General features: G+C 43.0%; 1 protein-coding gene across 1 annotated transcript in view; it reads right to left on the bottom strand.

The window, feature by feature from the left end:
* Positions 1 to 1,069: 1,069 nt before the first annotated feature.
* Positions 1,070 to 14,491, bottom strand: part of heatr5b (HEAT repeat containing 5B) — a 45,203-nt gene continuing 31,781 nt past the window's right edge. Inside the window, exons 27-36 of the mRNA XM_079472698.1 lie at positions 13,856 to 14,035; positions 13,543 to 13,786; positions 13,206 to 13,433; positions 12,992 to 13,119; positions 12,762 to 12,897; positions 9,850 to 10,107; positions 9,250 to 9,474; positions 9,025 to 9,176; positions 4,811 to 5,024; positions 1,070 to 1,914 (exon numbers count right to left, since the gene is read on the bottom strand). Coding sequence (XP_079328824.1) covers positions 1,607 to 1,914; positions 4,811 to 5,024; positions 9,025 to 9,176; positions 9,250 to 9,474; positions 9,850 to 10,107; positions 12,762 to 12,897; positions 12,992 to 13,119; positions 13,206 to 13,433; positions 13,543 to 13,786; positions 13,856 to 14,035 — 2,073 coding nt within the window. The 3' untranslated portion in view covers positions 1,070 to 1,606. The remainder of the gene's footprint in view (positions 1,915 to 4,810; positions 5,025 to 9,024; positions 9,177 to 9,249; positions 9,475 to 9,849; positions 10,108 to 12,761; positions 12,898 to 12,991; positions 13,120 to 13,205; positions 13,434 to 13,542; positions 13,787 to 13,855; positions 14,036 to 14,491) is intronic.

Raw genomic sequence — 14,491 nt, 5'->3', positions numbered from 1 at the left:
CCATCAAATCAAACAAGTTTGAGATAAGAGCAACCAGAAACCTCACCATTTCCTGTCCTTCTTTGCCTTCGGGAATTCCGACGACATGGATATTGTTTTAATGAAGCATGTTATTAAGCTACCTCATCTTGTATTGTGTCACCGTCACATGCTTGCCATGTCACATACACTTTCACAATGTTATCCTATCATTTTACCTTTAAACACGTCCTGCTGACCACCTATCGTCTGGGATTGTCTTTGCCATTACGGTTGCATCTCTCAGCCTATGATGACACCATGGGGTTCGAGCGTTCACTGTTTCTAGTAGCCAAGTGCATGAAGGGTTGTACGGAAGGCCAACAGGGACACTTTCCCGCTCAGTCCGTCTGATCCTAGACCTCCAGAACCAGACACCAAACCCATGCAGATCGACTACAGCCGTCGGTCCTCAGCAGACAGCAACAGCTGGCTGACCCAGGGGATCTGCTTACACTGATGCCTGAAGTGACATTTCATAAATGGTTGTCCCATTCGTCCTCCTCTTCACTGTGAGTTGGGTTTCTGCCTCTACTACTAAATCACATCCCTCACTACTGATGTACAGCTAACTATGCTTACTCAGTGCGTTACTGTCAAAGCCCTCATCGACTCAGAGTCAGCTGGCAATTTCATATGCTCCAACTCCAGCTCCAAAAGAGACTTAACAGTAGCTCTTATAACAGTGGGTCCCAGCCCTGGTCTTACATACATTTTGATATTAATGCTTTTAAACATTTCAAACCTTTTTTAAATCCATAAAAGAAATGTAAGTTATGTTCATGGAAGTAAAAAAACACTAGAATCTCACCAGAATTGCCCACTACGGGCTTCACAAGCCAAAATGTGCAGCCTGTATTTTTGATCAAACTTATAAATCCAGCCTATGACAAAAAAGGCAGAAGACATTTTCTTAAAAACAGCTGGATAAACAATGTTATTCGAGTGATGAAACAATTTCAATATTAGACATTTTGGTCATCAAGGCTGTAAAATCTGACTATCGTTTGTAAATACTAATTCAGTAATAAAGCACACAAAGAAAAAAGCTTGTGTGAAGTCTTCATACACGTCTGCTTGTTTTATTATTAGTTTATTACACATTGTTATGGAGATTACTTCCAAAGGCAAACGTTACAATCAGATTATTAATAGCATAGACAACAAAACAACAAATGTGCTGGTCCTCACAATGATTTGCTTTAAAATGTCCAAATATAAATACTCCGAGACTGCAACTACATTTTACTAGGCAAATTTACCGCTTACATTTACAAGACAACACGTTTATGAACAAATGTCAATCAAAAGTAGAGGAATCATGAAAAATAAAAAAGCTTTTTAAAACTAGATGACAGTAAGACAGCTCGATCTTAATAATAGATCACATAAGAACAGTTGAGAAACTTGGGAGTATTTAACTTCATGTGACAGGTGTTTTTCATAGACTAAAACTACCCGAAGGCATAAAGCAAACAATACACATTATGTTCAACAACAACAGCTTGTAACTAGATCCTAAAGCTCATCACAATTTGACTGGAACCTTGAAATAACATGCATATAACTGCAGAGGCATTGAGAGGGTCTAGAAGAAGCTGGTCTTAAGTTTGATGGTGGGCGTGGCCTGCACCATCTGCTGGGGCTGTCTGGCCGCATCCTTGGCTTTACTGTTGGCTTGTCTGGATCTGATGGCACTCTCAAGACGGGTCTTCAGCTCCGGTGCCGCTCCAATAACAGTCTTGAAAGCAACTGGGTACAGAGGTCCAATGTGCATGAGGTTCTGAAGAGCAAACTCGTGCAAGCCCTTCGAGTTTGTGGGAGCTAAGGAGAATGCCGCCTCATCCAAAAGGTATGACACAAGGGTCGGGACCAATAGAGCCAATAACTGAACTCCTGGTTGAAAAATAAAAAAACAGTCTAAGAAGAGGAAGCTGGTGGACAAATACATTTTTAGCTTTTGTTATATAATAGCTCATCGTATTCAAACGAACATCTTGTAAGTGTCAGAACTGAAGACCTCCTTGTTAATGAAATGACAACTTTAATTGACACCAGGTCCAGCGAATGCCAGGTCCTGGAATGTACCTATTAATGACGTAACAGATAGTCTTCTGTGGAGGCGGTGTTCAACCTATCAAATTACTACTTCTCTAGCGCCGCCCACTGGTTCGCAAATGACTTAAACCACACATAGTATACACACCAGCATTTGTGATGATTGTCAAACTGGTAACAATAATAGTGACATATTTTTCAGCTAAAGATTCATTTTATCCATCAGTTTAAACTAAACCTCTATTATCACTTCCTTCAGATTCTGATATTAGGAATGAGTGGTTGAAGTTTATTTTTAAAGACGAGCTCACGTGGGTAAAACACAGAGCGTTTGTTCGCTTTCTTTCCCCGTGGATTTCTATGTAAACAAGGCACATGTCAATGCTGGATTTGCATAGAGAGTGAGATTAAAAAGCAATGTTGTGCCGTCAATACTGAATCCGACCGGAATCTAATGCGAGTAAAAATATATGTACGATGTGTCACTATTGTTTTGTTTGAGATCGCTTTTTTGAGATGCCCTGATTATGTGTAACTTACATTTCTAACCAAGTTTACAGAAGTCTCCAACTAAGCATGTAGCTTGTCAAAAAGACAGAGAGATGTACATCACTTAGGCACATTGATGTCTTTGGAATGGTTATCCGGCCTTTTTCTTGAGCCGGCCTCAAATCCCGGGTAGAAAATTGCCAATTGCTTATTGATTTTCATGATTTCTAATTTAAAAACCACGCAAACGTCATAAATTGACCTCAGACAACAGTATAACATAATCAAAACGGCCAGTTCAGAACACCTTTAAAAGATGATTCTAGTGTCAGTTATAAGCCTTTAAACAGAGCTGGGTAATCAGTTGCTGGTTACGAATCACATGACAACATTTGTAGTCAGCAATCTAATCTCTTAGATTACACAATTTCTGAAACATAACCTGACAACTTTTGCATTTCATTTAGATGACTTGACGCGAATCTTATTTGATGTCACATACACTAAACAAAATTATAAACGAAACACTTTTGTTTTTGACACCTTTTTCATGAGCTGAACTCTATGTACATAAAAAAACATTTTCTCTCAAATATTGTTCACAAATCTGTCTAAATCTGTGTTAGTGAGCATTTCTCCACTATTATTGTTTATTTTGTTAATTTGTTTATTTTGTCATCATACAAGTACACTGAAATTATATAAACAGTCCTCTTCAATGCTAAAACACAACAAATCCATCTCCAATTGTCCTGGACATGGAGATAATCCATCCACATCTCAGGTTTGGCATATCAAGATGCGATTAGACAGCAGCACACCTGCCTTAGGCTGCAACAATAAAAGACCACTATAAAATGTGCAGTTTTATCACAGATGTCGCAAGTTTTGAGGGAGCGTGCATTTGGCATGCTGATGCAGGAATGTCTACCAGAGCTGTTGCCTGTGAATTGAATGTTCATTTCTCTACAATAAGCCGTCTCCAAAGGCCCTTCAGAGAATTTGGCAGTACATCCAACCGGTCTCACAACCGCAGACCATGTGCAGCGACACCAGCCAAGGACGTCCACATCCAGCATCTTCACCTCCAAGATCATCTGAGACGAGCCACCCGGACAGCTGCTGCAACAATCAGTTTGCATAACCAAAGAATTTCTTCACAAACCGTCTCAGGGAAGCTCATCTGCATGCTAGTCGTCCTCATCGGGGTCTCGACCTGAGTGGACAAATGCTCACATTCGATGGCATCTGGCACTTTGGAGAGGTGTTCTCTTCACGGATGTAACCCGGTTTTCACTGAACAGAGCAGATAGCAGACAGCATGTATGGTGTTGTGTGGGTAAGCGGTTTGCACGGCCCCATGTGGCAAGGATCTGTACACAATTCCTGGAAGCTGAAAACATCTCAGTTCTTGCATGTAGTATACTCACCTGTCACCCATTGGGCATGTTTGAGATGCTCTGGATTTGCGTATACGACAGCGTGTTCCAGTTCCTGCCATTATCCAGCAGAAGAGGAGTGGACCAACATTCCACAGGCCACAATCAACAACTTGATCACCTCTATGAGAAGGAGATGTGTTGCACTGCGTGAGGCAAATGGTGGTCACACCAGATACTGACCGGTTTTCGGACCCCAAACACAGTAAAACTGCACTGTAATGAAGTTCCATAGAAAGAAAGGAAGGAGGCGGGAACCGGTGGACATTTAAACAACCACCTCACGGTCGACTGCCGGCCATAAAACATAAACACAAACTTAACATATGTCCGGGCCCGGTCCTCTCTCGTCAACAGTCCTGCCGCTCGTCCTCTTAAGCTCCCGATCTTCTCCGTAAAATATACCGGGACCGGTGCACGCACAGCTGATTGCGACTATCACTCACGCCACCGGCCCAGCCTCACAACTCTCGTCCCGCCTTCCTCACCACATGCACATTTCAGAGTGGACTTTAATTGTGGCCAGCCTAAGGCACACCTGTGCAAGATGTCAGCATCTTTATATGCCACACCTGTGAGGTGGATGGATTATCTCGGCAAAGAAGAAGTGCTCACTAACACAGATTTGTGAACAATATTTGAGAGAAATAGGCCTTTTGTTTACATTGAAAAAGTCTTAGATCTTTGAGTTCAGCTCATGAAAAATGGGAGCAAAAACAAAAGTGGTGCATTCATAATTTTGTTCAGTGTATATTGAAGCAGGATAGTTTTGACAGATACAAAGAGAAAAAAATAGCAAGACTTACGGTTTTGTTCCTCTCCCATGGCCACAAGGCCCTCCAACACTTTAACCCCTTCCTGCACGGCCTGAAGCTCAGCAGGTGTGGATGGTCGCCTGTGCTCGACGGCCTTGAGCTTCTCCACCAGCACTGGTGCTAACGTGTGGATGTACGGCACGGACAGACTGCGGCAGGAATGCTGGAAGATGGACAGCAGCAGCTGATAACAGCGAGCCTGAATCTGCAACCATGCCCAGAGAAACATATCATCAAGAAAAACATTATAAAACAGTTTGTTCTGGTCCTTGATTCGGATTGGTTGTGCCGTGTTCTGAGCCGTTGTACAACTCCTAAAAACCTACAGCTGACCACATTCCATAGGCATCACTGCACCACTGTATGTTGCTGTGTCTTGTTGTTTCTGAGGAACTGGAGGAAAATAAAAGTAATGTGACCCTTTAGTGCCTCGTCTGTGTCGCTGCTTGGTGGAGTCAAGCAGGAGGGCTCCCGTAGGGCACTGGTAGGACCCTAGCTCACACGGTCACACCTTAGTAAATGTGCTGGTCATATAATTAGAAGATAATCAAAAAGTTGATTTATTTAACTAATTCTATTCAAAAACTGAAACTTTTATGTTATTTTCATCCATAACACACAGACTGATATGTTTAAATGTTTATTTCTTTTAATTTTGATGATTATAACTGACAACTAAGGAAAATCCCAAATTCAGTATCTCAGAAAAGTAGAATATTGTGAAAAGGTTCAATATTAAAGACACCTGGTGCCACACTTTAATCAGCTAATTAACTCATAACATCTGCAAAGGCCTTTTAATGGTCTCTCAGTCTAGTTCTGTAGGCTACACAATCATGGGGAAGACTGCTGACTTGACCAAATTGACACCTTGCACAAGGAGGTGAAGACACAAAAGGTCATTGCAAAAGAGGCTGGCTGTTCACAGAGCTCTGTGTCCAAGCACATTAATAGAGAGGCGAAGGGAAGGAAAATATTTGGTAGAAAAAAAGTGTACAAGCAATAGAGATAACCGCACCCTGGAGATGATTGTGAAACAAAACCCATTCAAAAATGTGGGGGAGATTCACAAAGAGTGAACTGCAGCTGCAGTCAGTTCTTCAAGAACCACTACGCACAGATGTATGCAAGACATGGGTTTAAGCTGTCGCATTCCTTGTGTCAAGCCACTCTTGAACAACAGACAGCATCAGAAGCGTCTCACCTGGGCTAAAGACAAAAAAAGGGACTGGACTGCTGTTCTCTGATGAAAGTAAATTTAGCATTTCAATTTGGAAATCAGGGTCCCACAGTCTGGGGGAAGAGAGGCACACAATCCATGTTGCTTGAGGTCCAGTGTAAAGTTTCCACAGTCAGTGATGGTTTGGGGTGCCATGTCATCTTCTGGTGTTGGTCCACTGTGTTTTCTAAAGTCCAAGGTCAACGCAGCCGTATACCAGGAAGTTTTAGAGCACTTCATGCTTCTTGCTGCTGACCAACTTTATGGAGATGCAGATTTCATTTTCCAACAGGACTTGGCACCTGCACACAGTGCTAAAGCAACCAGTCCAGTACCTGGTTTAGGGACCATGGTATCACTGTTCTTAATTAGCCAGCAAACTCGCCTGACCTTAACCCCATAGATTTTCTATGGGCTATTGTGAAGAGGAAGATGCGATATGCCAGACCCTACAATGCAGAAGAGCTGAAGGCCACTATCAGAGCAACCTGGGCTCTCATAACACCTGAGCAGTGCCACAGACTGATCGAGTCCATGCCACGCCGCATTCATGCAGTTATTCAGGCAAAGGGAGCCCCAACTAAGCATTGAGTGCTGTACATGCTCATACTTTTAATGTTCATACTTTTCAGTTGGCCAAGATTTCAAAAAATCCTTTCTTTGTAATGGTCTTAAGTAATATTCTACTTTTCTGAGATACTGGTACTTGGGGATTTTCCTTAGTTGTCAGCTATAATCATCAAAATTAAAAGAAATAAACATTTGAAATATATCAGTCTGTGTGTAATGAATGAATATAATATACAAGTTTCAGTTTTTGAATGGAATTAGTGAAATAAATCAACTTTTTGATGACCAGCACCTGTAGATTGTGTTCACGTCATATCAAACAATGTATGTTATCAAATTAAATAAGTTTGTCATTTCAAAAGTTCTGTATATCTGAAAACATTTCATTATACATAAATTTTAGCTTATTGTTTATACTTAAGTTTTATTATTTTAATATTTTATTTATACTGTTTAAATATATTAATTACATTTTGTCTTTCTAACCAATTGTTTGCTTTTGTTTGAAATGTGAAACAAAATATGTGCCCCTGATTTCTAAAAGCATGCCCATAATCCTGGTGTACTGAGGGGTCGGAAGCATGTGGATCCATTTGCAGATTAACTTTAATAATCAAGATCAGGGTCAAACAGGCAGTGATCAAACAACAGTGGCAGGAATATCAGAGGCTGAGCAGAAACAGAAACGATACCAGGCAAGAGTCAGGGTTGGCAGCAAAGCAGTCGACGTTCCAGAGAGCAAGGTCACAAGGGCAGGCGGCAGAGAATCAACAGTAGTCAAACAATCCAGGATAATACGCAGAAGGGTCACAGAATATCAAGGTTAACGCTCAGAAATGTTAGCCGGGACAAAACAAGACTTCGCAATGAGTAAGAGTGTAAATGCTGCTTAAGTAGAGCAGATCATGGAGAACACCTGTGCAGGTGATTAGTCTCTATGCGTGGTGCATGGGAAATGTAGTCCGGGCAAGTCAATACTCAGGAGAGGGTGCCCTCCGGTGGCCATCAGAGAGAGCCACAGAGGTCTGATTCATGACACCTGGTATGTGATATGTAATTGATAACATTTAAGGTTTTGTGTTTTATTTTGATTTAACTTTTTGTTTAGATCTAGTCCTCTCATCTTTGTAACCTGCTTTGCAGATCTTGCAGTGACTTTGATGCTGGTGTATCCGAGGGGACATACTCAGATACAATGTATAGTATAATGCAACGTAAATTGCTTTGGATAAATGTGTCTGCCAAATGCATAAATGTATAATGCGCAGTCGACTTCTGGTCAGGTCATGTATAAAGATCAGTGGAGGGATCCAGTCATAGGTCTGTTTTATTGATATTCATTGTACTATTTTAAGAAATTAAAAAATGGAGGTCAAAAGAAAACATATCATACTTTATGTTAGGGATGCACCGATACCAGTATCAGGCCCGATACCAAGCTCATGTACTCGTACTCGTAGAAATTCCCCGATACCAAAGACCGATACCTCACGTGACGTAATTGACAGAACGTTCCAGTGCACATAGAGACATCTGCCATAGCAGACACAATGTCATAGAGTGTTCACACCTAAATCGCGCTATTCGTGTGTAGTGGGACGCTTGAACATTTTGAGTTTACTCGCTTCATTCGCGCATGGAATTCGCTTCAATCGCGAGTGAAATTCGCATCATGGGAGTGGCTTCTGGCAGGCGGCTCCAGTCTTGTTGTGAAATGGCGGACATGGATTTTGTTGAGCAGGTAGCTGCGCATTATGTTTTATGGAAGTCTGAAGATAGACGTGGACTCGTTCGGCGCCGTGTCTGAGTCCAGAGGCGCAGTCCTTCATTGTTGTTTCAGATTTCTGCCTCCGCTCTCTATGTCATAATCACGTCACTACTAGAGCAGGCTCCTGATTGGTTAACGCAAGCGAAAATTTGCGCCAAAGTTCAGATTTTTCAACTCGCGCGAATAACGCGAACGCTCAATTCGTGCCGCCTCATTTACGTGAATCGCACCGCAAGCAGGTCTATCGCGTCTTTGCATTGACTTAACATGAAAATTTTTGATAAGCACATAAGATTTATTTATTTTTTCATAATATGAGTTGAAGTTGTTAAAAATAAAGATGCTGATATGTTCATTAGTCTCATTGTGTTGTTCTTAGAAAATTGCCACAAACAAAAAAAACCTAGCATCGGTGTCGGTATCGGCGAGTTCCAGGGAAAAAGTATCGGTATCGTACTTGATCCTTAAAAAGTGGTATCGGTGCATTCCTACTTTATGTCAATGAATCAAAATAAAAGGCAATTAATTTAATTCAATTATATGTCACAAATCTTACTCCCTTACTTCTGCTGAGACCAGCTTCTCAATATGCATCCCAATGTACTGTATTTCCAGTCTACATAAAGTGTTTTGTGTTGTGTAACTCACCCAGGGTTCAGTTGAATTGAGTCCGTGTCTGAAACGGTCGAAGCAGCCTTTCTCCAGAACGGAGACACCGACCAGCTCGCCGCTGGCAGACAGCAAAAACAATGTGATGGCTGTCAGCAAACTGACTTCATCCACGCTGGATCCAGACACGTCTAGAGCAGAAGAATCACGTCAGAGAGAGAGCAAAGCCTTTGAGATAAAAGCAGATGCATGACATCCTCTTACCAGGCTGTGAGTACTCCAGTACTGTGGCCAAACTGCTCCGGACCAAAGCACTCCACTGCGTCTGAGTCTGCTGAACTCTTGCCGGAGGGGAGCTGAGGAGGGTTTTGATGCCCTGCAGAGCCGCAGACACGAGCGTCGGGACAGAGTTGTCAGATGTTTTTACCGCAGACTCTCTAAGAACCCCGGTGATGAGAAACAGAACCGTGGGCAGGATGGTCATACTTCCTACAGCAATGAAAACAGGTTTAATTAAAACCAGAAGTCACATTTCTCTTATCGCATACAGCTAACAAAAGGTGGAAATCTGAATGTTGTTCTGGCACACATCCATCACTTTTCGAAAGAAATTATGTATTAATCCAAGAAAGTTGTTTGGGTGGATGTGATGGATGGATGGATGATGCTTTTGTCACATACAGACTGTTCTAGACTGTTTGGTAGCTTTGTCTCAGCTGTTGCATACCTGTGGGTAGCTTTGGATTATTGAAAGCATACAATTGTTAGCATCATTTGTTTGCAGTAATTTGGCACGATGGGATGTTAGGACATTGCGGCTGAAATGTGCTGTGGAGCCCACAGGTAAATCAGGTGTGTGTGTACCTGCAGGCGAGCAGAGAGACGCCAGCTCTGCCAGGGCTGTGACCGTGGCGGCCACCAGACGGCTGCTGTCGTCTGACAGATGTCGAGCTGAATGTCTGACAGCATCGCTATCCTTCTCTTTCAGCTGGGGCAAGTGACGCACCAAGATAAAAACCAGCAGCTCCATCGCAGCAAACACCAGAGAGTTTCCTGGAAGAAGCTCCCCGGTGTCGCCCCCTTCCCCGAGCACCGTCCCCGGATCTCCACTGTCCTCTACAGCTGTCATAACAAACAAGGCACACACTGAATCCATTCCACATGCATTGTGTTTAAATCATACCACTCCATTCAAATGTACTAATGTAGTGCTTTTTTCCCCCAATGTTGGATTGTCTCAAAGCAGGTTTACAAGAACACAAAGAATCCAAAAAAACATGAATGCAGTTGATCTATATAGTACATTCAGTAGTAATCTACTAAAATAGTATATTAATGAAACGGAGTATGAAACATTCCGTCAGTTAGATAACAGCTTACATGGAAATGGTCCTCACATCAGAACACACATTAACATAAATCATTTGCATGAATACCATAAAACAAGAGTGTAACGTGCATAGAAAATGTGCAATAATAGGTGTAACTACGTTCAATAAAAGGAAGGAAGTAGGCGGGAACTGGCGAAAGTAAAACAAGCTTTTAATTAAATAAATAAACAACAAAACAAACTTAAAATTCGTTAAAACCACACAAACACACTAAAACACAACATAAAGTCCAGGCCTGGTCCTCTCTCGTCATACCCTCCTGTCGCTCGTCCTTTTATGCTCCCAGAGCTCCTCCGTGAGAGATACGAGACCGGTGCAACGCGCAGCTAACACTCATTATCAGTCGCGTCACCGGCCGTTCCCTCATGGCTCTCGTCCAGCTTTGCTCGTTACAAACCCCCATCGCCCCTCACAGGCCGGGGGTACCCACGAGACTGTGCTCTACTCTCGTCTCGAATTGCTCGTTACAATAGGAAAAGGTGAAGTCTGCAAGATTGTACTTGGATCATTTTAATAAAAACTATATTAAACAGAAGGAAGCATGAAGTGCTCTAAAATGTCCTGGTAGATGGCTGTGTTGACTGTGGACTTCAGAAAACACATTGGACCAAAGTCCTCTTTTCAGATGAAAGTATATTTTGCATTTAATTTGGAAATCAAGGTCCCAGAGTCTGGAGGAAGAGTGGAGAGGCACAGAATCCATGTTGCTTGAAATCCAGTGTAAAGTTCTCATAGTCATTTGGGCTGCCATGTCATCTGCTGGTGTTGGTCCACTGTGTTTTCTGATTCAACACAGCCCTAAAGAGACAAGGACATTTATAGCACGTCATGCTTTCTTCTGCTGACAATCTTTATGGAGATGCTGATTTCATTTTCCAGCAGGACTTTGCACCTGCCCACAGTGCCAAAGGTACCAAAAGCTGCTTCAATGATTTCTGAGTGTACTGAACTTGATTGGCCAACAAACCCGCCTGACCTGAACCCCACAGAGAATCTATGAGAGGAAGATGAGAGACAGCAGACCCAACAATGCAGATGACCTGAAGAAAAAAAGACCTGTGCTTCCATCACACCTGAGCAGTGCCACAGACTGTTTGCCTCCATGCCACGCCACATTCATGCAGTGATTCATGCAAAAGGAGTCTCGTCTCATCTATTGATAGACTCTCTCTGCACTGCTCTACAACTGAAATTATGGATCTGATCAACTGGTCTCTCAACGCTATTGACACAATCTTCTCGATGAGAAGCTTGGGTTCGGGGGAACCTGTCTGCCCTGACGGAACGTTCGCAGCTGGCTACACGATGGACGCCTGGGAGAGATGGCGGATCGTGTGTCTGGCTCCTCTTTCCGTGGTGGACATTGAAGATATCTACCTATACAGAACCATGATTACAGGTATTATGCTGATTGGATTAGGCTGTGCCCTTAGTTATCGAGAAATTAAGAAAACGGTAACAGCTCTCAAAAGTCTCACAAGGCTGCCCAATATGATGGAAGTCGTGGGAAGAGCGGTCGGCTCTGGAAATGAGACTAATAACCGCAATATGGATTCTATCACCGAGAAGCTCACGACTTTGCAAAGGAAAATTGATGTTGTTGGAGGCCAAAATGGATAAAATGGACAAAGAGAGTAGCCGTGGAAATGAAATGCGGTTGCTCGCCCCAAGACTAAACAATCAATCTTATCTTTTTCGACTCCCCTGTATCAGCCTTGGCCAAGGCTGCTGCTGGAATTTAACGAGTCGCTCTTGCGTCCCTCCCCCATTCTACAGAAACACCTACACAGACTATCACACAGACTCTCACACACACACACAAACATAGGCCGCACTCGAGGGTGGTCACCCATCCCCAGATCCATCGCCTCCGTCGCTTTGACCCGCCAGCCTGACAAGCGGGTCTGTATACGGCGCCACCATGGCAGCAGGATCAGATGGCTGCTTGTCGGAACTGGATTACTTATCCCTGTTGCAAGTCTTGTCTATGGTGTATTGTGCACATGTTTTTCTCCTCCTTCCCCATGTTATGCTTTATCTTCTTCTAAAAATACATTTCGTTGCACTGTACTTGTATGTGTGTAATGACAATAAATTGAATCCAATCTTCAAATTTTTGTACCTGTACATAAACTATTTGAATACATTTTTATGTTAATATATATTATTGCATAATGATTCTATTAAATAGTACTAAACTTTTTTTAAACTTGTTAAATTTTGTTGTATGTTCATTTTATTAAATAAACAATTTGTTGAATGTGTCCTGTAGTTATAAAGAGGTCTCATATAAAGAAACCGTACGGTCTAGCGGATGAGCTTGGTATCACAGTCTCAATTCAAAATATTGGAGAGACCGTGATGGGTTCAGGTGAATGTACTCACCCCTCATGCGCTCCAGGTGCTCTTGGGCGGCACGGATGCTTTTCTGCACAACGGCAATCACCTGCAGCTGTACACTCGGCGGATCTCGTGTTAATAAGAGCCGATGAAGCACATTCAGCAGCTCCACAGCCAGCAACTGCCATTCAAATGGTCACCAACATGTAGTCTTCTGTAGTGCTTTAACATTCATTTATACATCCAGAATAAATGCATGTGTCAATAGCACTGACCTGGTCCTCAGCGATGTGTGTGCGGGCAGCAGACGAGTCGAGCAGCGTGCAGAGAGCATGCAGACATGACATCACATCCTCGATGGGCTCCTCGGCACGAGGAAAACACAAGAATTCAATGCTGATGCCTGTAAAATAGTTATAGAGCGCTGGTGATTACACGTCTGAAACAAAAACAAGGCCAGAAAACCCAGCAGCGCAGTCCCAGAATTACCCAGAAGAAGGTGCAGTCGGTCCTTCACTAGATCCTCTGGGTTTTGGCTGGGGACAGGAGCCACGCTGGGCCCTTTGAAGGGGCCAGCCCTGCCCTCTGTAGCGTCCTCACGCGTCCCGAAGCCCGTGCTGCTGAGCCAAAGAGCCTCGGCATGCAGGATAGATGCCCACGAGTTACGATAGTGAAGACGTGCTGTGTCTATAGTCTCTGGTGTGTAGAAAGCCCCTCCTGAGATTAAAACCCAACAACAATTGGTAACTCTTCCCCAAGTAATTCTCACAGAAACTTGCGATGTGATATGATAAATTAGGTCTGGGTTAGGTTGGTAATGGTTTACCCTCTGGTGGCAGCTGGCTGGAGAATTCAGCAGGCAGAGTTAACAGCGCATAATCCCTCAACCCCGCCAGCCAGAGACGACTGAGAGCCGGCAGCTCTGGCTGAACTAACGTCATCAGACTGTCCGGAGGCAGAATGTCTCTTTCATCTCTCTCCTCCTCCTCCTCCTCCTCTTCCACATCATCATCTTCATGAGCCGTTCTGGACTGACACTCTTTCTTTATATTCATAGCCACTACAAACACCTGACAGAGGAGAACGGCAAATAAATAAAAGAAGAGCATTACAAATGTGGCCAGTTTCCCGGATCTTACCTCGGCCCACGCTTTCAGGACGGCAAGCTTCTCCATGGTGGTGGCACTCTCGCTGTACAGCTGGCTGGACGGACCCTTGCCGGTCTGAACTTTGTCCAGAGAGGAGACCAATAAGTTGTGGACACGACGCAAGTCGTTGAGATCGCTGACAACACCACTTCCAATCCACGCACTGCATACCTGCACACAGATAAGAGTCATTTCAAGCACCGCATTTCTTTTCAATGAATAATATCGAAATAAAATGACTTTATTCACCTTCAAAATGAAAATGTTGTCATCATTTACTCACCCTGTTGTCATTTTATACCTGTGCGATTTTCATTCTTCTGCATAACACAAAAGACGACATTTCAAAACTGTTGGTCCCCATTGACTTTTATTGTATGAACACGAAACCAATGCAAGTCAATGGGCATCAACGGTTTTCTTCTTTTGTGTTCTTCAGAAGAAAGAAATGACAAGATGGAGTGTAAGTAATTTTATTCCTTTAACGTATCCCGTTTCTTGCATTGGCACGCAAAGAGATTGAGATAGTAAAAGTGCATTTAGATGAGTGGAAGTGCACCAGGAGAAAACAAAGCTTTGGATTTATTTATTTGCCTTATTTACAGTTTTATTGACAAATAAGAGAGC

This window comes from Barbatula barbatula (assembly GCF_947034865.1).
Source record: "Barbatula barbatula genome assembly, chromosome: 14".
In the NCBI taxonomy this organism is placed as follows: domain Eukaryota; kingdom Metazoa; phylum Chordata; class Actinopteri; order Cypriniformes; family Nemacheilidae; genus Barbatula; species Barbatula barbatula.
This window is presented reverse-complemented; position numbering and strand designations above follow the sequence as displayed.